The following is a 22,747-nucleotide window of genomic DNA, read 5'->3' on the forward strand; positions in this document are numbered from 1 at the left end:
AGCATTTGTCTTCAGCTCAGGTCATGATCCCAGGGCCCTGGGATAGAGTCCGGCATCAGACTCTCTGCTCAGCAGGGATCCTGCTTCTCCCTCTGCCTGCTGTTCTTCCTGCTTGTGCTTGCTCTCTCTCTCTCTGACCAATAAAAAATATATATTTTTTTTAAAAATAAAAAATAAACAAAACTCCCTAACTTTACTGATATTTTTTAACAATTTTGCTGAGGTATAATTAATATATAATAGGCTGTACATATTTAAAGTGTACAATTGATACGTTTTGACATATGTACACACCAGTGAAAACCTTGCCACAGTTAAGATAATGAATATAACCACCACCTTCAGAAGTTTCCTAAAATTCATTTATTAGTTATCATAGCTTTTGTGTAGATTTTCTATGTAATCATATTTCCTCACCTCCTTCCAGTCCTTCAATCAACTACTGATCTGCTCTCATTATGGATTAGCTTGCATTTCCTAGAATTTTATATCAACAGAATCATACAATATGTACCTTTTTTTAATCTGTCTTCTTTCACTTAGCATGATTATTTTGAGGATCATGCATCTTGTTGTTTGTATCAATAGTTCATTGCATTTTTTTTATTGCTGAGTAGTGTTCCATTGTATGAGTATATCACAGTTTATCAGTTCAGCCGGTGATGGGCATTTAGGTTTCGGGGAGACTATTACAAGTAAAATTGCTATGAACTTACGTTTCGAGCCGCCCAGATAGTGGCTATATGTTTGATATTTTAAGAAACTGCCAAACTGTTTTCCAAAGTAGCTGTACCATTTTACATTCCCATCAGTAGGTGTTCTTGCCCACACTTAATATGGTCAGTCTTTTTAATTTTAGACATTCTGATGGGTGTGCAGTAGTGTAGCATTATAGTTTTAATTTGCATTTCACTGATAATGTTGAATATCTTCTCATTTGCTTATTTGCTATCTCTAGATCTTTTTTGGTGAAACATCTGTTCAGCTCTTTTGCCCATATTTTATTGGGTTGTTTGTTGAAAATTAGGTTAATCATATACCTGATAAAGGGTATATGATTAACCTAATTTTCTCCCAAACCAAGTCTATGGCTTATCTTTTCATTTGAACAGTATCTTTCAAAGAGCATACATTTTTAATTTTGGTGAAGTCCAACTTACTGTTTTTTTTCTCTTACAGACCATGCTGTGGTGTGGTGTGGCAGCTTTGACTAAAAGTTATGATTTCTTTGACAAATCTTTGCCAAACCCTAGGTCATAAAGGTTTTCTCCTGTATTTTCTCCTAGAATTTTTTTTTTAAGATTTTATTTATTTATTTGACAGAGAGAGAGATCACAAGTAGGCAGGTAGGCAGGCAGAGAGAGAGAAGGAAGCAGGCTCTCCGCAGAGCAGAGAGCCCGATGTGGGGCTCGATCCCAGGACTCTGGGATCATGACCTGAGCCGAAGGCAGAGGCTTTAACCCACTGAGCCACCCAGGCGCCCCTCTCCTAGAATTTTTATAGTTTATGGTTATACATTTAAATCTATGATCTAGTATCTTTATATATGGTAAGAAGAATGAGTACAAGTTCCTTTTCATTGTTGTTGAAAAGACTATGCTTTCTCCGCTGAATTACCTTCACATATTTGTCAAAAATCAACCATGTATGTGTGGGTTTATTTTCAGACTTTTTCCTCTGTTCCATTGATCTATATATAGCTTGATGCCAATACTATACTCTTTTGATTAAAGTAACTTCATAATTAGCCTTTAAGTTAGGTAGTATAAATCTTTCAACTTTTTTCTCTCTCCCTTTTTTATTTTTCACTTTTAAATCCAGTTTAGTTAACCTCTAACTTTCTTCTTTCTCTAAGCTGTTTTGAATAATCAGGGTCCTTTGCATTTCCATATAATTTAAAATCAGTTTTCTCCCTACCAGGATTTTTTTTAAATAGGATTGTGATGAATCTGTGGGTTAGTTTGAAGACAGTTGATATTTTAACAATGTTGAGTCTTCATTATTTATCCATTAACATAATACCTTTACACTTACTTGGTCTTTAATTTTGCTCAGCAGTATTTTGTAGCTTTCAGTATATAGGTCTTGCACTTCTCTTTTTCAGACATAATTATTTTATAGCTTTGGGTGCTATTGTAAATGGTTTTTTATTTTAATTTCCAATTGATCATTGCTAACACATGAAAATATGATTTTTTGCATATTGATCTTGTATCCTGCAACTCTACTGAATTCATTTATTAGTTATCATAGCTTTTTTGTAGATTTTCTATGTAATCATGTTACCTGCATATTAAGACATTTTTACTGCTTCCTTTTTTCCCTTACTGTAACAACTAGAATCTCCAGGACAATGCTAAATCAAAGCGGTGAGAGCTGACAGATGTCCTTGCCTTGTTTCTGCACTTAGGGAGAAATCATTCAGTCTTTCATCATTAAGTATGATGTTAACAGTAGGGTTTTTTTAGATGCCCTTTACCATGTTGAGGAGTTTCCTCTATTCCTATTCAGTTTGCTTGATAGCAATGAATGTTGGATCTTGTCGAATGATTTTTCTTTTCAGTTTGCTTATATGACAGATTGCATTGATAATTTTTCAGCTATTAAACCAACTTTGGATTACTAATAAACTCCACTTGAATCATATTACCCTTTATGTATTTAGAGGAATTGATTTGTTAAAATTTCCATAAGCATTTTTGTATTTCTATTCATAGCAGATACTAGTCTATAATTTTCTTTTCTTTCTCTTGTAATGTTTGTCTTACAATGATTTGAAAAGTATTCCTTCCCCTTCTATTTTCTGGAAGCTTAATGTAAAATCGTGTAGTATTTTTTTCTTCCTTAAATATTTGCTGTAATTCATCAGAGTGGTTATCTGGGCCTAGTTTTCTTTGTGGAAGTTTTTTTTGTTTGTTTCTTTTTTGTTTTTAACAAAAAACTCAATTTCTTTAGTAGATATAGGGTTATTCAGCATATTCTTGAGTGGACTTTGATCATTTGTGTCTTTCTGGGAGTCTGTCCATTCTAAGTTGGCCAACTTTATTGAAATAAAATGTTTATAATATTCCTTTAATATTTGGTTATCTAGAGAATCTGTAGTGTGGCATCACTTCTCATTCTTTCTATTTGTGTCTCTACTTTTTTCCTGATCATTCTGCTAGAGGTTTATCCATTTGATGGATCTCCATAAAGAAACAGCTTTTAATTTCATTAAGTTTTTTCTTTCACTGTTGTTTTTCTGTTCTCTGTTGTATTGATTCCTGCTCTGGTTTTTAACCTTTATTCCAATTCATTTGGATTTAAATAGTTGTTTCCTAAGTTGAGGAAATTATTTCACATCCCCCAGGGATCCTTGTCCTTCAGTGCATGAGGTCCAGGGTTCATATATTTTGAGCAGTTCTTTAGTTGTTTCTGAAAGGAGTTTACATCTGGTCCTTGATTCTCCATCTTATCTGGAAGCAGAAATCTATGTTGCTGGTATTTTCAGCACTACCCTTTACAGCCTCCTTGTGTTGTATTTGGAATGATGTTCAATGTGATCACTTCTCTGTCCAAATGAAGTTCAGAGGTTCTTCTAGTCAGTTATAAGAAGCTGCCTTCCTCTATATTGAATATCACCAGATTCTTTATGTAATTTCTTCTTTCCTCATCAAAAAAAAAAAGAAGAATGATTTATTAAGTACATTCTATATATCCAGCATGTGTTATGGGTTTAAATATGTTACCTCATATAATCGTTATGATAACCCTATGAAGGAGTACTTTTCTTCATTATGAGATAAGGTAATTGAAGTTGAGAAATTAAATAATTTGCCTGAGGTCACAACAGTAAATGGTATAGTCAGCATTCAGACTCAAGTCTGTCAGAGCCAAGGACCCAGTATTGCTTTCTAGCTCATTATAGTTCCATAAAGTTGATGAAACCCTTCAGAGGTTATTTTGCTGAGTCCAAACAGAAGGCTACTAATAGCAACTCTGAAAACTTTTTCTTTTTCTTTTTTTTTAAAAGATTTTATTTATTTATTTGACAGACAGAGATCACAAGTAGGCAGAGAGGCAGGCAGAGAGAGAGGAGAGAGGAGGAAGCAGGCTCCCTGCTGAGCAGAGAGCCCGATGCGGGGCTCGATCCCAGGACCCTGAGACCATGACCTGAGCGGAAGGCAGAGGCTTAACCCACTGAGCCACCCAGGTGCCCCCAGAAAGCTTTTTCTTATCTGCGCTTGCAGAGAGCGTAAGCATTTTACAACATCTAAGAAAAGAAAAACATTAGTACAACTAGAAAGAATAGTTTAAATTGAAGTTCTGTCAGGTGACAGGAAGGAAAAGGGCTAAGGGAACTATTGTTAAGAAACAGAGGAAGAATGTGATTTTAGAAATGCTGGGTCAAGAAAACATTGTAACAGTGAAGTTACAGAGGGTGAAAGAGGGGAAAAGCAGAAGTTATTCATCAGTGACATACTTTGGAAAGCTACTGGAGTGATGAAAAAGCACATGGCCCTGACCCCTGTTGCTGTCACTGCAACTTTTCTATCCCTTCCATGAGAATCAAACAATGAACTCAGAAGAAAGGGGGAAAGAAAGGAATGTTTAGTATCAGTGTTGCCAAGAGAAAATGTTTTGGATTGATTCCCAGTGCCACAGCACAGTGCATATTAACATTCCTTATATATTTTTGGAAACATGTTCTGCCCACATTGGCTTTAATTTTAGTTTTTATAGATGTATGGGTGTTTTGTGTTGTTTTGTTGCAGTGCCCAGTTACAGGGTTTTTGTTTTTGTTATTTTTTTAAATGTCTGTAACCTTTACTAGAGTATGAAAGCAGTGTTTTCTTTTTTTTTTTTTTTGAAAGCAGTGTTTTCTAAGTATATGTAAATATGTTTATATTTTATGGCAGTTTCTAGCATGTGATCCTCATCTTTTTTATTTAAAGATTTTACTTATTTATTTGAGAGAAAGACAGTGAGAGAGAGCATGAGAGAAGAGAAGGTCAGAGGGAGAAGCAGACTCCCCAAGGAGCTGGGAGCCTGATGGGGGCTCAATCCCAGCACTCTGGGATCATGACCTGAGCCAAAGGCAGTCGCCCAACCAGCTGAGTCATCCAGGTGCCCGATCCTTCTCTTTTATATGACACAATGCCCTTTTGGAAAATGATGGTATCATAGCCTGAAATGATTTGAAAGGTCAAGATTTGAGTCTTCGTCATTGACCAGATTGACCATAGATGAGTGATTCATGATTTTATTTATTTGACAGACAGAGATCACAAGTAGGCAGAGAGGCAGGCAGAGAGAGGGGGGGTAGCAGTCCCCCCCACTAAGCAGAGAGCCAGATTCAGGGCTCGATCCCAGGACCCTGGGATCATGACCTGAGCCGAAGGCAGAGGCTTTAACCCACTGAGCCACCCAGGCGCCCTAGGTGAGTTATTTATAAGATGAAACGCAGATGATTATCTCACTCAACTGTGAAGAATTTCCAAGAATAGTTATAAATGAGAATATTACAAGGGCTCTGAAATGTAGGCAATACATTTGACAGGAAATAGGTGCCATTTATTCTTTTAGAAAGCTCTATGGAATTGTATTAGGGAACTAGCAGTTAAGAATAGAGTCAGTTTTAAATGTTAATAATTACTCAAGAGAAATCACTTTAATTCGTTAGAAAGTATAATTGGACAATATAGGCAGCCTCTACCTTGCAACTCGCTGAAAGCCAGCAAGTCTTCCCTGACCTTCTCCAAAGGACCCCCTGCACACTCAGTGTTTGGTGGTGGTGGTTTCTCCACTTTCAAGTATGAGCTCATGCAAAACAAAGTGTGTCCTTTGTTTCATGTCTACGAGCCTCGCACAGTGTTCAGCTTATTGTAGGGATTTGATATTTCAGTTATTCTATTGTGAGGCCTAATTCCGACTATCCAGTCCTTATATCTTTAATGTTGTAAACATGCATGCCTTTGCATGTTTGCACATGGGGAAAAGTAGCTAAGTAAATGCTTATGTGTACCTAGAGACAAAGGAACTTTGCCTGTTTTGTTTCCTGATGGATTTTTAGTTTAAAAAGTAAGACATGCTGGGCGCCTGGGTGGCTCAGCTGGTTAAACCTCTGCCTTCCACTCAGGTCATGATTCCAGGGTCCTGGGATCAAGCCCCACATTGGGCTCTCTGCACAGCGGGGAGCCTGCTTCTTCCTCTCTCTCTGCCTGCCTCTCTGCCTATTTGTGATCTCTCTCTCTCTCTCTCTCTCTCTCTCTCTGTCTCTCTGTCAAATGAATAAATAAAATTTAAAAAAAAAAGTAAGACATGCTTATTCTAATAGTTCGGATAGTATAGAGTTACATAAAAAACAAGTCATCCATCTCTATTCTCCAGTCTTTGTTTTTCTTATTCTGCCTCCCCCTGTCAGATATTGATGTTCACATAAATACTATTTGTACTTTAACATCATGAATAGTACTCTAGGTAAATACATTTTTACAAACAGTTATTGAATATGTGCTGGACATGAACAATGGAGTCATCATATGGGTACAGAACGGTTGCCAGGGTCCCTTGTTTACCCTCATGGCCTTGTGGCTGGAAACATGTGGCCATGTTTCCCAGCATCACAAGAGAATATTGTACCACATATCGCTAGCCTGGAAAGAGATCAAAATTTCAAGTATGTTTTCTACTGAATGTGTATTGCTTTCACACTATCACAAAATTGTAAGTCAAACCATTGTAAGTTGGGGACCATCTGTAAATTACATGAGATGTTCAGCACTTTATTTTTACAAAATAGTCTTTGTATTAGGTGGTTTTGCCCAACTGTAGGCTAATGTAAGTGTTCTGAGCACATTTAAGTTAGGCTAGGCTAAGCTATGATGTTTAGTAGGTTAAGTGTATTGAATGCATTTTCAACTCAGGATATTTTTTGACTTATGATGGGTTTATTTGGCCATAACCCCATTGTAAGTTGAATAAGATCTACAGTCTTACCTCCTGTTGCTTTTACTTCTCCATAAGAGATTCACAAAAGTGAAGTTGCTAGATCAGGTGGTATGGTAGTTTTTAATTTCAGTAGGCTGATTTTTTTTAAGGATGTATCAGTTTATATTTCTACCAACAATAGAGGAGAGCCTGTTTCTCCAACTTCTTGGTAGCATGAACATTTCCCCATGTGATCAGTTTAAAATGGTAAGAGGCCTTTATTAGTATTTAACAGTGAAAAGAAAAAGGACATTGATAAACATTTCTTATATATTTGAAAGACATTTTAATCTTGGTTTTTTTTTATGCAACTCTTTATATCGGGGTTGTGAGTTTGAGCCCCACATTGCATGTAGAGAATATTTGAAAATAAAATCTGCTTTCCGGCAACTTTCCATGCTGCCATAATTGTGTGCAGGAATGTCCTGGCACATGCTCTCAAGAGCAGTAATAATGCTGAAAAGAGGCAAAATGTCAGGTTCTTAGTGGGCCACATTCCAAAGTCATCATCCAGTTTCTCACTGTGATGGTGAAGCCTGGTTACATTGGTGAATTTGAAATCACTGATAATCAAAGAGCGGGAAAAACTGTTGTGAACCTCATGGGCGGTTAAATAAGTGTGGAGTGATCAGCCCCAGATTTGTGTACAACTGAAAGATCTAGAAAAATGGCCGAAGAACCTGCTTCCAACCTGCCAGTTTGGTTTCATTGTACTGACAACCTCAGCTGCCATCATGAACCATGAAGAAGCAAGACAGAAACACAAGAGGGAAAATCCTGGGATCCTCTTTCTAGGGATGTAATATATTCATGCAAATAAAGTGCCTCAATGGAAAAAGAAATGAAAGAAAACCTTAGGGGTGCCTGGGTGACTCAGCCGGTTAAGCTTCCAACTCTTGGTTTCAGCTCAGGTCATGATCTCAGGGTTGTGAGATCAAGCCCCGTGTTAGACTCCATGATGGGTGTGGAACCTGCTTAAGATTCTCTCTCCCCCTCTGCCACCGCTCCCCTCCCCCAACCCTGCTGTCACGTGCATGTGGATGCTCGCTCGCTCTCTCAAAATCTTGAAAAAAAAAAAAATCTTGTCTTTTCATAACAGGAGAAATGCAAGTGAGAATAAATACTATTTTCTGTGTATAGTTGAATAAGTAAATTATATTTTGAAATAATCAGGTTTTAAGTGTTTTTTCCTGCTTTCAACCATTTTTTTGAAGTAAGGAAGCTAGCCATTGACATCTAATTTTCTCTAGCTTAATGCAGATCCTGAAAGAGAGGAAGGAGAAGAGTTTGAAGACAATATGGATGTTTTTGATGACAGCAGTTCCAGCCCTTCTGGCACCTTAAGAAATTATCCACTCACCTGCAAAGTTGTTTATTCCTACAAGGTGTGTATTTCTCTAACCTATTGCTTGTATTAAATTGTGGCAACTCTGAAGACACACGTGACTAAGTCTGCCCAGCCTCTTGTACTGTGCTTACTATAAAATTGGTGTTCAGTTAACATTACAGATAACATAACATAATGATGAATAGTCTAGGCTCTGACATCAGCCTGCCAGGATTAAAATCCGTCTCTGCCACTTAAAAGCTATATGACCATACTAGTCCCTTGGTTTCTGTGAGTCTCGGTTTTCCTACCTATATTGTGGGGATAATAGGGCTAGTTTGAAGATTAAGTGAGATAACACTTATACAGCAAAGTACTTAGTACTGTGCCTGACATCTAATAAATTTTCAGTAAGGTAATTTACCCTTATTATCAGTTGCCTGCTTTGGCACAAGACCCTCCATTAGGATGACTCTCCAAACTGATACCAAAAGAAAATTGATTTACAGAACAGTTTTGTTAAACTTTACTAACCACCTCTTGTTTCCATGGTAAGCAGGGACCTAGATAAATAGATGCCAGAATTTCAAGACTTGATTTGGTGTAATGGTTCTTTTTTTTTAACATATAATGTATTATTTAACGTACATATAATGTACGTATAATGTATAATGTAATGTGAATCATCAGTCTTACATAATTCACAGCACTCTCCATAGCACAGACCCTCCCCAGTGTCCATCACCCAGCCACCATCCCTTCCCTCCCACCCCTCAGCAACCCTCAGGTGGTGTGATAGTTCTTCACCTCTCTCACCCCTGTTCTACTTTCACATAAACTTTTTTACTCATAAAAAATAAATTGAGTTTCCCTCCCCTCGTCCAGTCCATCAGCCAGCCTTGTTGACTCTACCTCTAAAACATATACTGAATCCATTAACTTTTCACCATCTTGGTTTAGGCCATAACTTCAGTTACTGTATTAAAAAAAAAACAAACCAAAATTAGCATCCCTTCTACATACTTACCTCCCTCCCAACAGTCCATTGTCCACTTTGCAACCAGAATTATCTTTAACACATAAAGGAGATTATTTTATTCCGTTGCCTGAAAACCTTTTGTAAGTTTTCTGTCACACAGAGAAAAACAAACTCTTCCTAGAATCTATAATGTTCAGATTGATCTGAGCCCTGACAGTCTCCTAGCTTCATGCCAGACCAGCCAGACCATTCCCCTAACCAGACCACTCACCACACTTACGCTATGGCACCGTGCTTCTTCCTAACTTGACAACTCTGCACTTGCTGCTCCCTCTACCTAGAACCATCTTTCCCCAAATTTTGGTTCACTGCATACTGTTCTTCATTGAGGCTTAGCTCAAATAGTGCCTCCTCGGGTCTCCCCTGAGAACTTAAATACAAGCCAACTTCTCATTTACTACTCTCTTCCCATTGCCCTTTTCCCTCTTTTATTTACTAATATAGCACTTATCACCAGTCAAACTTAATCTTACTTGTTTTCATATTTCTTTGTTCTGACTCCCCACTAAAGGGCCATAAAATCAGAAACTTTGTATCTGTGTACCCTGTCGTGTGTCTTCAGCAAGCAAGATGGTACCTAGCACACAGCAGGTCCTCAGTAAATAATTGTGGGACGAATAAATGAATGATGTAAGGAAGGCATAAACAAATGAATTGTCCTCTAGCTCCCATGCTGATGGACACCCAGGGCTTACGGAACAACAGTAGAGGAAGCATCTGGAGAGAATCTTCAACAGCCATTCATGGGAGATGGTCTCACTCCCACTGCCCACTGTCCCTGAAAGACCAAAACATGGCAGTATATACTCTTCAACATCAGACCTTTTAGTTTGACATCCTTTCATTATATACTTAAATCACGAACACTTACCTCTTTTCTAAAAGGGTTGGGGTTTTTTTCCAAAGTAAACCATTTTGATAAGTCTTTTGAAAATTGCAAGACGTCTTCTGAGATCGTTGGAAAGGTGTTATAGAATACGATAATACTAGGGTTGGGAATGTTTTCCCAGCTCACCTCCCAACGTTATATTTACTTTGAAGTTCCAGAATTAAAATTTAAGGTCCTTAAATGGAGAGGAACCCAAGAGTCTGAGTGACTATAAATAGCTCACATCCATCCAACATTCCCTCTATCGGCATATGCCAGGCATGTCCCTATCATAAAGCAGACTATAAAAATCTATTTAACTAGTTAATCACTGAACAAACATTTAGTGCCCCAAGTTTCAGGGATGCAAGAATTATTGTGACAAAATTTCTGCCTCCCTCCCCTAGAATGGATAGTCTGGAGGTAAACATTAAGCTGAAAAACATTAAGTAAACATTAAGCTGAAAAATAGAGTATGTATTAAAATATTTATAGTATGGCGATTCACAGACCTGTACCCCTGGGGATAAAAATACATTATATGTTTATTAAAATAATTAATTAAAATGTGCAAAAAAAACATTTATAGTAGAGGTTAAAATTGCAAATTTTCCCTGTTATAGGAGAAATTTCATAGATGAGATGGCACTTCAATTAGGCCATGAATAAGATCTTACTAAATAAAGTGAGAAGGGAAAGAGCCTTTCTAAACAAAAAGAACAGCGGATACAGGGACCCAGTTTGATGGGAGTCCGGGGTCCTCGGGAAATGTTGCATTCAATAATGGGGGGGCATCAGCTGGAAATAAAGATGTTTACTATCAGATAGTAAAGGGCCTTATAGACCAGACTGAAGTATGGTTTTTATCCTGACTGGTAGGAACCTTTGGATGTCCTACAATCAGATTGGCTTTTAAGAAGGTAACCCGGGCCAGGGTATTAGATACTATTCAGGACAGATTAGAGAGAAATGAACTGTAAGTCTAGTGATGGTTCCAATAATCCAGACCTGGAAAGGAAGCCTGGATTAATCTGGTGCAAACAAAGAAAAGTTTTATCTAGGATTAGATTCAGAAGCCTTAAAAATGCTCGTAACCTCTGGCCCTACTAGCACATATCTTAAGGAAATGATCCACAATATAGAAAACAGGTTTTGGATACAAAATGTTCCTTCATCATAGAACCATTTTATAATAGCTCAGAGTTGGCTGTCTAATAAAGGAATAGCTAAATAAGTTAACCATTCATATAATATAGTAATATGCATAAAATATTATGAAGATAACTAAAAATTACATTAATACGGGGGTTTTTAATGCAAAAAGAAATATGTTTTGCCAAAAGAGTAAGATGCCAGATTACATGTACCTTAAGATTTCAATTATACATATTTCTAGCTTTTCTATAAGGAAGATGTATTATTTTAATCAGGAAAAAGTGCATTGTTTTAAAAGACGATGGGAGATTTAGAGAGAGAGTGGTGGGAATGGAGCACGGGGCTGCTTCTAGAGCTGTGGTTTTCACAGGGATTAGGATTTCAGGAGGCAGTGTGAGAGTGTGTGTTTCTTTAATAAGCATTTCCTGACCACTTGCTCTCTTTAGTTGGGATACATGAAAAAAATCACATTCCCTGCAGTAACTCTACAAGGGCAAACAACTAAGCAGAGTGCCATGGTAGTTCATGGTAGTTAGGTACACAACAAAAGGAGGAAGAAACCACCAATTCATTGTGGGTGGTCTGGAAAAACAGAATAGCTGGGTCTCAAATCATGAGTAATAGTAATAGCTACCATCTGTGAGGTATTGTGTGCCTGGTACCATATGTATGTTATTCTAAGCTCTTCAATGACGCAATATGGAAGGTACTATCAACCAACACATTCATTCAACAAATATTATTTGAGCACCTTCCATGTAACATCCTGTGCTCTTTTCTTTGCTTGGGGATATGGCACGGATGAATACAGATGAAAAATCTCTGCCTTCACAGAGTATACATTCTAATAGGAATAAAAAAGAAAACTGAGTCTCAGAGAAGTCTTATGGTCACTTGCCCTTGGAAACAGAATGAAGCTGGACTTGAATCCGCAATCATCTAAATCTATTCACCAGATGGGAAAGAGGGAGTGGGGCCTGCTGGAAAGAGGAAACAGCCTTGGGAAAGCATAAAGGCAAGAAATAACGTGTGTTCCAGGGAACAGGGAATGGTGTGTGGGTCCAAAGCACTGAGAGCCCACAGTGACCCAGTTCTGTAGAATCTTGAGATCCTTGCAGGGGGCTTGACCTTGTCAAGTGGAAGACTTAGTCACTGTTTGGGGATGATGTGATCAACCTAGCATCCGCTGATATTATATAATAGCACTGAACAACTTGCATGGCCCTCCATGACGTTTTTACAAGGGCAACAGTATATTTAAAGGTATTCTCATCCTTCCTGCTTTGAAGGATACACACACACAGAAGTTCCGTTTTACCGATAACTTTTTTAAGTCTTGCCACGGAATTAGGGAAAATGCCTGTTATACTGTTACCTTTTGCTGGTGTAGTCAAAGTATAGTGTAGTTTCAGCTTAGCAAAGAAATTCCGTTGGAAAAGCGGTCATGAATCAATGAGCTTTTTTCCCCCTCATTTTCAAAATCAGGTAATTCTGGTCCTGGAGGATTTCTGTGACTGGTCAGCCATTTTCAATTCTATTTAAACATCTCAAGAAGCTGTGAAAATATCCAGAATCTGGGTTTGATGAAATATTATAATGCACATGAAATGGGAAATGAGTCTTTATAAATTGACCCATTATCTTGCTTTATTTTTGCTTGTGTAACTTGAAGATAATATACACTTGGAGATTGTGATATTTGAAAAACTATGTGGTCTTATAGTTTGGTTATATAGTTGTAACTAATCTTGGGACTTGGGGAATGCTTTTAAGCCTGTTCACCAGAGAGCCAGAAGATGCCAGCAGGCCTCTCCCTGTTACATGTGACAGCAAGTCTCTTTAGGAAGCACAGCCACACGGTTTCTCTCCAGCCCCTCTGCAGAGCCCCTGAGTGTCTGCTCTGATGCTGCAGTCTCAGGAACAGTACTGGGGTGGCCGGTGCCGGTGGGTTCCTGCGGTCAGAGATAATGAAACTACCCCAAATAGCAGCTCGTACAGAAGCATCTCAGTGGACCAGCCCAGTCTCCACAGTTAAGCTAGAGCATAAGAAATGCAAATTGTGACCAGTCTCAGTCATTTCCTTCCCAGCCTTCTTCTCTTGGCCATTGTTTATCAGACAGTGATTCCAGATCAGTTCTCAGCACTGCTTAAGCTGTCATCCGGTCCATGTACATAGCTGTTTGCATTTTCACAGTCTGCACCTCCACGCAGTGCTCTGCGCACTTCTGATGCCGTGCTTGCTGCCCTGCCTGTGCTTCCCAGATCCTCATGGTTCGCAGCTTATTCATCCCACACTGACCCTCCCATCCTCCCCAGAATGGCAGGATTGTCATTTTGAAGAAATGGAGGCATCAAGAAGTTGAATAACCTAACCACTAGATACATAAGCTGGAGCCGGAGCCCCGGTCCCCTGCTTCCAGCAGAGTGCTGTGTTCACGGCACCTGATGGCCTCTTGAGGATTCCGTTTCTCCAGTTTTTGTTGTGGCTTTATTTTGTTTAGTTTTTTTAAAGCAAAACTTCACCTCATTGTGATAGTTTTACAACCCTTTTACAACAATTTTTATGTTCAGTATGTTTTCCAAAATCATTTCAGTATTTTGATCCCCAGTTTTTGTTATGACCAGCACACATCTGCTCTTTATCTAACCTTTTTAATTTTGTCCATGACCATCCTACATTGCAGGCTTCTCAACCAGATGAGTTGACCATTGAGGAACATGAGGTGTTAGAAGTGATTGAAGATGGAGATATGGAAGACTGGGTAAAGGTATATTCCTTTGCTCATATCGCCCCTTCTCATGACATTTTTAGGAGTTTGTTTTGGTTCCTGTTTTGCCCTGTCCAGATTGTGTGTGCAAACCTATTTTGTCACATGTCTTTTACTCAGGCTCGAAATAAAGTTGGCCAAGTGGGTTATGTGCCAGAAAAGTACCTACAGTTTCCCACCTCGAACAGTCTACTGAGCATGCTGCAGTCCTTGGCTGCCTTGGACAGTCGGTCACACACATCCAGCAATTCCACGGAGGCCGAGCTCGTTTCAGGCAGCCTCAACGGAGATGCCAGTGGTAAAGACTGAAACAAGGCACTCTTTATTTGGTCACATTTGGCCTAAGCAGTATTGCCCTGGAGTCAGCCTTCAGTGGGTTAAAAAGCAAAACTTTATCCCTGTTCTGTTTTCTGTTATTTGGTCACATTTATCCTCTACAGTAGAACCCTGAAGTTGATCTTCAGTGAGTAAAAAAATGACCACTGTACTGTCACCCTGTATGATGGTCTTTTAGTTGTCATGTGAGCATAGGGGTGGTTGCAGAAGGAACCTGGCTGTCCACGTCCTTATGCATTTTTCTCCCTCTTGCTACCTAGTCTGTTTCGTGAAAGCACTTTATGACTATGAGGGCCAGACAGATGATGAATTATCCTTTCCTGAGGGAGCAATCATCCGAATCTTGAACAAAGAAAACCAGGATGACGATGGCTTCTGGGAAGGGGAATTCAGTGGGCGGATTGGAGTTTTCCCATCGGTGCTAGTGGAGGAACTTTCAGCCTCAGAAAATGGTGACACTCCGCGGATGAGAGAGATTCAGGTACGTGAGAGGAGAGAAAACTGAATTTAAAGGTGTTTAAAGAAAATTGCCCCAAGTGGTGGTTGACCCATGCGGACTGGGCTACAGGCTCAGCCCCACCTTCCCACTCCAGCCCTCTCTTGCCGGGTTCCTGCAAAACTGAGTTTGGAAAAGCAGAGACTCACCAACCCGGTTCCTGGGTAATGGCTGTATCACACCTCCATTTGTCCACTTTCTGTGCTCTGAATCAGTTAACCGAAAGGATAAATTGTAAGTGACATACAAAAGAATGGTTTGGTAGAAAGAGAAATCAGAGAGAGATGTATTGTCTCTGTAGTTAGTTTAGGGAGTGAAAATACTACTCTTTCCATCGCGGGCAAAGCCTGCCTGCCAGTCCTTTTTAGAGGACGGATGAGCCTGCCGGAGCCCCCTTACACTGATGTAGCTCTGTGCTCAGCTCATCATAGCAAAACTTGACTTCACAGGAAACCCCTAAATCGGGTGGGTCACTGCAGGCCTGGCAGATCCAGGACCAGAAGGGACATGTCTCTCCACCTTGTTTGTGTGACATTGTGACCACTTAGTCCAATGTTTACAAAACGTGAGGAAGTCAGAGACAGCCAGTTATTTTATTTTCACAAAAAAATAGAACTTGTCCCCTTTCTTTGTTCTTCACTTGATTTATTGAGTTGACCAAGTTAGTAGATTTTCAGTAGAACTCTGGAGAATGGTTTGACCCGATGACTGTTTATGATAAACTGTAATCAGTAGTGTAATGAGATCTCTGAGGAAAAAGTTAAATGCATCACAAAATCAGGTTTGGGGTTGTTATCCTAAGCTCACGTGCTTCTAATGAGGCCGACAAAAAATTGTGTCTAGTTCTATCTGAGCTGCAGAGAAAAGTAGGATGTTTGAGTTAGTCAGAGAAGCCAGCTGGCCTCTCCTTCCTGAGGTGTGAGCACTTCGTAGTTTCTCTTTCCTTTGTGGCAGATCTCTCCTTCCCCCAAGCCGCCGGGCTCCCTGCCTCCACTGCCGCTGTATGACCAGCCTCCCAGCAGCCCTTACCCCAGCCCAGATAAGAGGAGCTCCCAGTACTTCCCACGCTCTCCCTCAGCAAATGGTAAGGGTTCTCCTGGCATGGATCTAAATTCATTTTCATTCAGAAATCCACATGTTCACCTGAAGAGCAGACAGATCTGCATTAGCATTCTTATTGCTCACCAACACAAATAAAATGAGCTGCTTGGTTCCTTCCCTTAGAAAACAGCTTCCTTGCCGAATCGCCGGGATTTTCACAGGCATCAAGGCATACTCCTGAGACCTCATATGGCAAACTGCGACCTGTAAGTCTCTTATCTGGCAGTGTTACAGAATGCACAGTTTTTCTAAGTTGAAAGCTAAAAACTAATGTCCCCCTGTGGCCCCTGTGCTATGCTCATTCCCCCATGCAAGGGTCAGGTGGGTTGGGGACGGTAAAAAGAGCTCTTAAAAATGAAGGCTATAAGGGGTCCCTGGGTGGGGGGGCTCGGTCGGTTAAGCTTAGACCTTTTCACGTTGGCTCAGGTCTTGATCTCATGGGTCAAGGGATTGAGCCCCGTGTCCTTGGACTTCTCGCTCAGTAGGGAGTCTGCTTGAGGATTCTGTTCCTCCCCCAACTTGTGAATGCGAGTGCTCTTTTTCTCTCTCTCTCTCTCCAATAAATAAATCTTTAAAAAAAAAAATGAAGGCTATAAAATTCACATCTTGGAAGGTCTAGTCTACACTGGCACTTTTCTCCCTGAGCCCTGGTGAGGTAGCCATGGAAGTGTATCTAACTACAAGCTCTGTGAGCGCCAGAGTGGTCTTACTGTGAAACAAGAGCACTTTTTCTTAGCGAGCATTTATTGAGAACCTATTTTCCAGGTTTATATTTAGCCTCTTTTGAGGAACAGAGATGAAATAAGATATACTTCATGCTTTTTGATGTTTAAGAGCTTCTATTCTCAAGGAGAATCTACTCTTACAAATAATCACCTCTACTCACCCTTCACTCCGTGCCATCGACTCCTTCCCCCTACCTCCCTGTGAAATGGCTCCAGGGTCATAACTTTCCCACACGTACCCAGTGCATTTATTTTCCTTGAACTGCTTATCAGCATTTGACACCATTCCTTGAACCACTCACTTCCTTTGGCTTCGTTCATTCAGACATGTATTGAGTGCCTTGTTAAAGACTTTGGCTCTTTATCCTAAGTGTAATAGGAAGCCATTGCAAAGTTGTAAGCAGGACAGTGATGTGACTGGTTTTGCATTTCTGAAACATTGCTATGGCAACTAAGTGAGAGTGAATGGAAGGTGGCAAAACAGACATGTGGAGCCATTAGGAGGCTGGAGCAGTGGTCCACGCAAGAGAAGATGACAGCATAGACTGCTGGGTATGGGTGGGAATGGGGAGAAGTGGGCCAGTTTGTTCCACAGCCCTTTCCTCATTTGCTTTCTGCTCTCTGGCCCTTTCTTTTTCACTGAACTATATATGTTTCTCTGCTTCAGACCATCTCTGCTGATGCTCCTTGGGCTGCTTGTCCTGAAGTCATTAAACTCGCTCTCCCTGTGCCAACTCATCTATTCCCACAGCTTTGATAACCATGCATTTACTGACAACTTCCAGACTTACAACTGTCAATCCAGTCTCTTCCCTGAGCTTCGGCCTTGTGGATATCTCAGTGTATACATACCAGAGCCCCAAACTCAGCAACAATGGATTAGTTGTCCTCCCTCCCAGACATGCTCCTTCTCTCATATTGTCTGTCTTAGTGAGTGGAACCTCCTTTCTACCACTGCTCTGGCATCACTCCTGATAGCTCCCTGGCCCTGCCTCCCACAAATAGTCATCACCAAATCCTGCCACATTTACCTTGGAGACAACTGTCAAGTCTCTTTTTCTCTCCACCCCCACCAATGGCTAGGTCAGGCTAACATTAACTCTCACTTGACTACAAGAGCCTCCCAAGTTGTCTTCTTACCTATACTCTTGCCCACCAGCCCCCTCTTCTCCAAACTATTATCCCAGTCATCCTTTCACAGCTTTGCTACTGCTGTTTAAAATCCACCAAAGCCTCCTTTTTGCCCACGAGTAAAGCTCAAATTTCTTAACATGGCTTTATGAGGCCTCATGACTTCACCCCAGGCCACCTCTCTAGTCTTATCTTGTGCAGCTCTCCTTCCAAGACAGGCTGAAGGATGTTCAGTTCTCCAAGCATTGCTCTCTCTGGGTTCCACTTCCAGGCCTTTGCTTTGGATGAGGCTTTTAGGGCTATGGGGACTCCGGCCCATGAAGCTTTCAGCAGCCGAGGCAAGAACCTGATTTGTGGGTTCCACATTTCAACAGCACAGCAACTCCTTGGTGTGAAAAATAGTGAGAATTACTTTGGAAGCACATGCTTTCATGGTCAGAGCATTTGAGACCCCTGGGGTGGCCATGACTATGGATAAACTGACCTGTTGGGATGTGGATGCTTCAGGCACCGAATCAGGAAGCTGACTGACGATCCATGTATTTGTTTCCTGCTCAGGTCCGGGCAGCTCCCCCTCCACCTACACAGAACCACCGAAGGCCAGCAGAGAAGATTGAGGATGTAGAAATCACACTGGTGTGATGATGGGTTTACCCAGCCATTACTGCTACAATCAAGGCCAGGCTTGGCGTTTGGCCATTCTTGTTCTTTAGGCACCTTTGCATGATGATGACTCTTGAACAGAGCAAAAACAAGGAGGAGCATGGGACTGGGTAGCCTGGTGCACTCCTCCCACATTTTGAATATTTTGTGCCTTTTTTTGTTGTCATTTTCTATGTCATCTCTCCTACCATAGCACAAAGCCTAGTGGGCCCTAGAAGCAGAGGGGGACAGCCCTCAGGCCTTTCAGTGGTCCATTTTTATATGAGACTGGAGACCAGGCCTCATTCGGGGCACGGTCACAGAGAAACTGATCATGGGCACTCGTACAGTATATTACTGTGGCCACAAGGATGTGGCAAAGATCCTCATCTTTCTTCAAGTGGCTTTTGCTTGTCTGATTGAGTTTAATCAGATCATGTTGGCTACATAAGGAACTAGAAAGAGGGATTTCAGGAGAGGCTGGCTCCTCCCCACAGTTAGTCCCCAGACTGAGAAAGTGAAACCTTATTGGAAAAAAAGTGGACTGCCCTGAGTTTATCGCCAGTTGCATTAATGCACATCTCTTCCACAGCTAACAGATTTAAAACAGTAACAGTGTCCTTTGTATTAATATTTACGCCATTCATTTAGTGTTAGTGGAGCTAATATGGAGGGGCTGCACTCATAGCCAATTCTGATCCATCATATAGACTAATAGAAAGGAGGCTGCGGCTGAAGCAGAAATCGAGCTTCTGGATCTGAAATGAGCTGATTTAATGTTCTTTTTGTATTTGGGTATTTTTTCATCTTAATTTTTGCAGCATATATTCTTCTGATCAATATCTGTTGAGTCTAAACCTCTAGATAAATTGGGGACACATGCTTCCCTTGTTGAGCTTCTCTACTGGGGAGGCCCCTCGTGCTGTTTTATTCCCAAGCCCAAGCCCAGCCGGCCAGCCTGCGGCTGCTCCAGACCAGCGGCCGCTCCAGACCAGCGGCCAAACCCCACAGAAAGTACAGCTTCCCAGCTCCCCCTGACTCGACGTTTCCTTAGGAGGAAGAACCACCTGTGGCTCATGGAGGAAACCAGCTGCCCATGCAGAAGGACTAAAGGATGGCATACCGCACACAAGTGCAGACTGACAAGTTCTCCCTATCACCAGGAGAGCCGAGGAAGCGTTCTCCACAGGCTGGCGAGCTCACAGTGGCAGGTGGCCCGGAGGAGGTCTCTGTGGGCACTCCACCTCCTGTGGAAGATAGGGAGAGCTGAACCCAGCGACGAGGGAGTTTTTGCAGTTGCTTTTTTTTTTTTTTTCCTTAAGAAATCAAATTTGCAGAATTCAGTCTAAAAGTTGTATTATGCTTTGAAAACTCCATCCCTCCTAAGAATCTTTAAAAACTTGAAATGCTTGCCAAATGTCCCCATGGGATTTTTGACCAAAAGTCAGGTTACAGCTGGAGAAATCTTCAGTTAGTCGTTTGATCACTTCAGTGACAGTACCCAGTGACGAGTCTTCTCTGTGATTTGGGGTTTTTATTTTGTTTTTTGCATTTCTTAACCTGTTGATCTATTTGAGGTCTTTTTGTGTTTATCAAACTTATTCTTAAGTTTAAAAAGAAATGAAAAGGGTGGCTTTTTTAAGATTTTAAAGTTCTCTGTCATGTTAAAAATCTTCAAAGCACTTTAAACAATCCTCCAAGTGCTTAAATCAGGCAGTTCTCGCTACCCAGTCTTGTCTTCTCTCTTTAGCTAGCCAAATTGTCCTTGAATCTGGATTTTCCACATTCTCAGAGAGTCATTTGAAATCTTTTGTTATATTTTAAAATATTTTTTGGAAGAGCTGCTAATTTTATTTAAAAAAAAAAAAAACAAAAGTTGTAAAAATATGCCTCCTTTTTAAACAGAACCCCTCCCTCCAGGACATATAATCCAGCATCACAGTGCACGGGGCCAGGCTCGGAGGGAGTGCCTCTGTGCAGATGTGCTTTCTTTACAGTGGCTGTAAAAAGTTTGTATTTATTATGTATAAAATGTTGAATAATAAAAAAAAAGAAATTCCGTTTTCTAAGTTTTCCCTATAAAAAAAAAAATGGGTAAATAGACCTTTCCAAACAGACAATGCTTTTTATAAAGACATTCCTAGGCCTTCCTTTTTTAAACCATAAAACAGATACAGAGAAGAGGAAATAAATTCCCAGTTAACGGCCTAGTCCTTCTGGCTGCCCACAGCCACATTTGAGGGCCAGGGCTCAGTCTGTTTAGGGAAGAACCCCACGGTTCTCTTCTTCCCAGAGCTGGGTATGTACAATATGCATTCTTCCAGGTATTTTCTGTGCATAAAACTTATACACATACACATTGCCTTCCTATATACATGGGGTTATATAATTAGGTTTCCCTCATTCTGTTTGAAGGCTCTCTTCTATTCCATGGTTTGGATGTATCATAATTTAAGCCTGCTCTAGTGATGGATGTTTAGATTGTCTCCATCCATTTGCCATTAGCAAGTGGAAAACAACGTCTTCGTACATCATTCTTTATAAATTTGTTCCAGTAAAAATACTGGGTAAATTCCTAAATATGTAATTTGAGAGTTAGAAAGCTATATGAGCATTTGATTTTGTTAGATTTTGCCAAATTGGCCTCCAAAATAATGGTATCTGTTGACACTCCCACCAGCAGCATGAGAGATGGCAGCATGGACTTTGGAGTCAGAAGGTCGAGTTAAATCCTGACTCCCACTTGACGGCTGTGGGAACCGAGGCTCCATGTCCTGGTGGAAACCTGAGGGTAATACTGTGGATCCAGGAAGGATGGATGGAGGCTGTGGCACCAGCTGGTCACCACCAACATTCCTCACTGGCACCGGGACAGGTGCCACCTTCCGTGACCTTCCCTTCACTGCTCGGGTCCTTGCTCTCTTCCAGCCTCATAGTCACACAGGGCTGTCAAGGGAAGGAATGTTCCACAGAAATATGGGAGGGTGTACATTGAATACCACATTTGAGACTGCTGTCGGCATCAGAGGCTTAGTCTTGACCAGGGGACAGAGTTAAACTAACTGTCCCACCCCAGCACCCCAGCTAAATTTTGGCCTCCTTCAAAAGAATAAACTGTCAAACAGTGAAGCCAAATTCACAGCACATTGCCTGGATCCCTTTCCTCTCTGACCTTTGACCCTCTCCCGACCCACAAGTCAGCCAGAGAGGCAAGTAGGAGGATGTCATCTGGCTTTACCCCTGCCACCACTTGATGGGAACAACCTTCCCCTCTGGGTTTCTGCATCCCCAGCTTTGAACGGAGTCGAATGAGATGATTTCCAAGGGCTTATCCAGCTCTTCTGTTAAGCTAGATCAGCTCAGTTCCTAGACACAGTGAAAACACCACACAGAACGATCACAGACTAACACACAGACTTCTCAGGATGGTCAGAAATTGAAATTCAAGCCATTGGACTCTCCGGCCTCCACCACCGCCCCCCCACCCCGCTCCACCCCGGAGAAAGCAAACCATCCTCTGGATTATCACATCCCAGGCAATTGTGTTCACTCCCTGCCCAAGACCAGCCACAGCTGTCGGTTAGGGGGCTACTGCCTAACTTGAGTGGCTTCCCAACAAAATCTAGCTGTTCTGAATCTTTGCATTTATTTTGTTCATTACAAAGAAGCTTTTCACAACAAAAACACAATGAAGTTACAGAAATCTTAGTTTAGAAAAAGAGAATTATAATTTGTCTTGAAATCCTACAACTTGACGCAAGCAGTGTTAAGTTTCCTCCTAGACTGTTCTGTCACTGTTGATCTGCCAAGAACCCTGTGAATGCCAAAGAGCATCTTGTTCCTGGACCATTTTCTCCTGGTCCCACTGGCCAAAAAAACAAGTACTTCTGCCATGTCTGTTTCTGAGAGCTCTGGTCTGGGAATGTTTTCCTGGAGTGTTCTCCTCAAACAACAGAAATGAAACCACAACTAGGGTTCACACGCTTTCCGCACTGCGTGCTAAACACCTAAGCGGCTTTCTTGTTCTCATCACCCCCTTGCTCCTGTGAGGGGTAGGGGAGGAGCCTGGTCAGAAGTCCTGTATTCAAGCCCCTGGCCACCCTGATCAGCCAAGGCCTGGCTCACCCCTTCGTCTTTCTGGGCCTTGCTTTTCTCATCTGTAAAGTGGGAATGAGAAGACAATACAAATG

At 41.0% G+C, this 22,747-nt stretch overlaps 1 protein-coding gene and 1 long non-coding RNA gene across 3 annotated transcripts in view; one reads left to right on the forward strand and one right to left on the reverse strand.

Moving 5' to 3' along the window:
• The window catches only part of FCHSD2 (FCH and double SH3 domains 2), a 285,218-nt gene extending 264,602 nt beyond the window's left edge, over positions 1 to 20,616 (forward strand). For both annotated transcript variants that reach the window (XM_044258593.1, XM_044258594.1), the window contains 7 exons: positions 8,220 to 8,354; positions 14,043 to 14,126; positions 14,247 to 14,424; positions 14,723 to 14,943; positions 15,913 to 16,042; positions 16,183 to 16,265; positions 18,474 to 20,616. In XM_044258593.1, coding sequence (XP_044114528.1) covers positions 8,220 to 8,354; positions 14,043 to 14,126; positions 14,247 to 14,424; positions 14,723 to 14,943; positions 15,913 to 16,042; positions 16,183 to 16,265; positions 18,474 to 18,557 — 915 coding nt within the window. In that variant the 3' untranslated portion in view covers positions 18,558 to 20,616. The remainder of the gene's footprint in view (positions 1 to 8,219; positions 8,355 to 14,042; positions 14,127 to 14,246; positions 14,425 to 14,722; positions 14,944 to 15,912; positions 16,043 to 16,182; positions 16,266 to 18,473) is intronic.
• Positions 16,786 to 19,760, reverse strand: LOC122912612. Its single transcript, XR_006385663.1, has 3 exons — positions 19,681 to 19,760; positions 18,400 to 18,495; positions 16,786 to 18,300 (listed from the first exon to the last, which is right to left on the reverse strand). It is a non-coding gene; the product is annotated as an uncharacterized LOC122912612 (long non-coding RNA).
• Positions 20,617 to 22,747: the final 2,131 nt, after the last annotated feature.

The sequence above is a fragment of the Neovison vison genome, chromosome 7, assembly GCF_020171115.1.
Source record: "Neovison vison isolate M4711 chromosome 7, ASM_NN_V1, whole genome shotgun sequence".
Taxonomy (NCBI): domain Eukaryota; kingdom Metazoa; phylum Chordata; class Mammalia; order Carnivora; family Mustelidae; genus Neogale; species Neogale vison.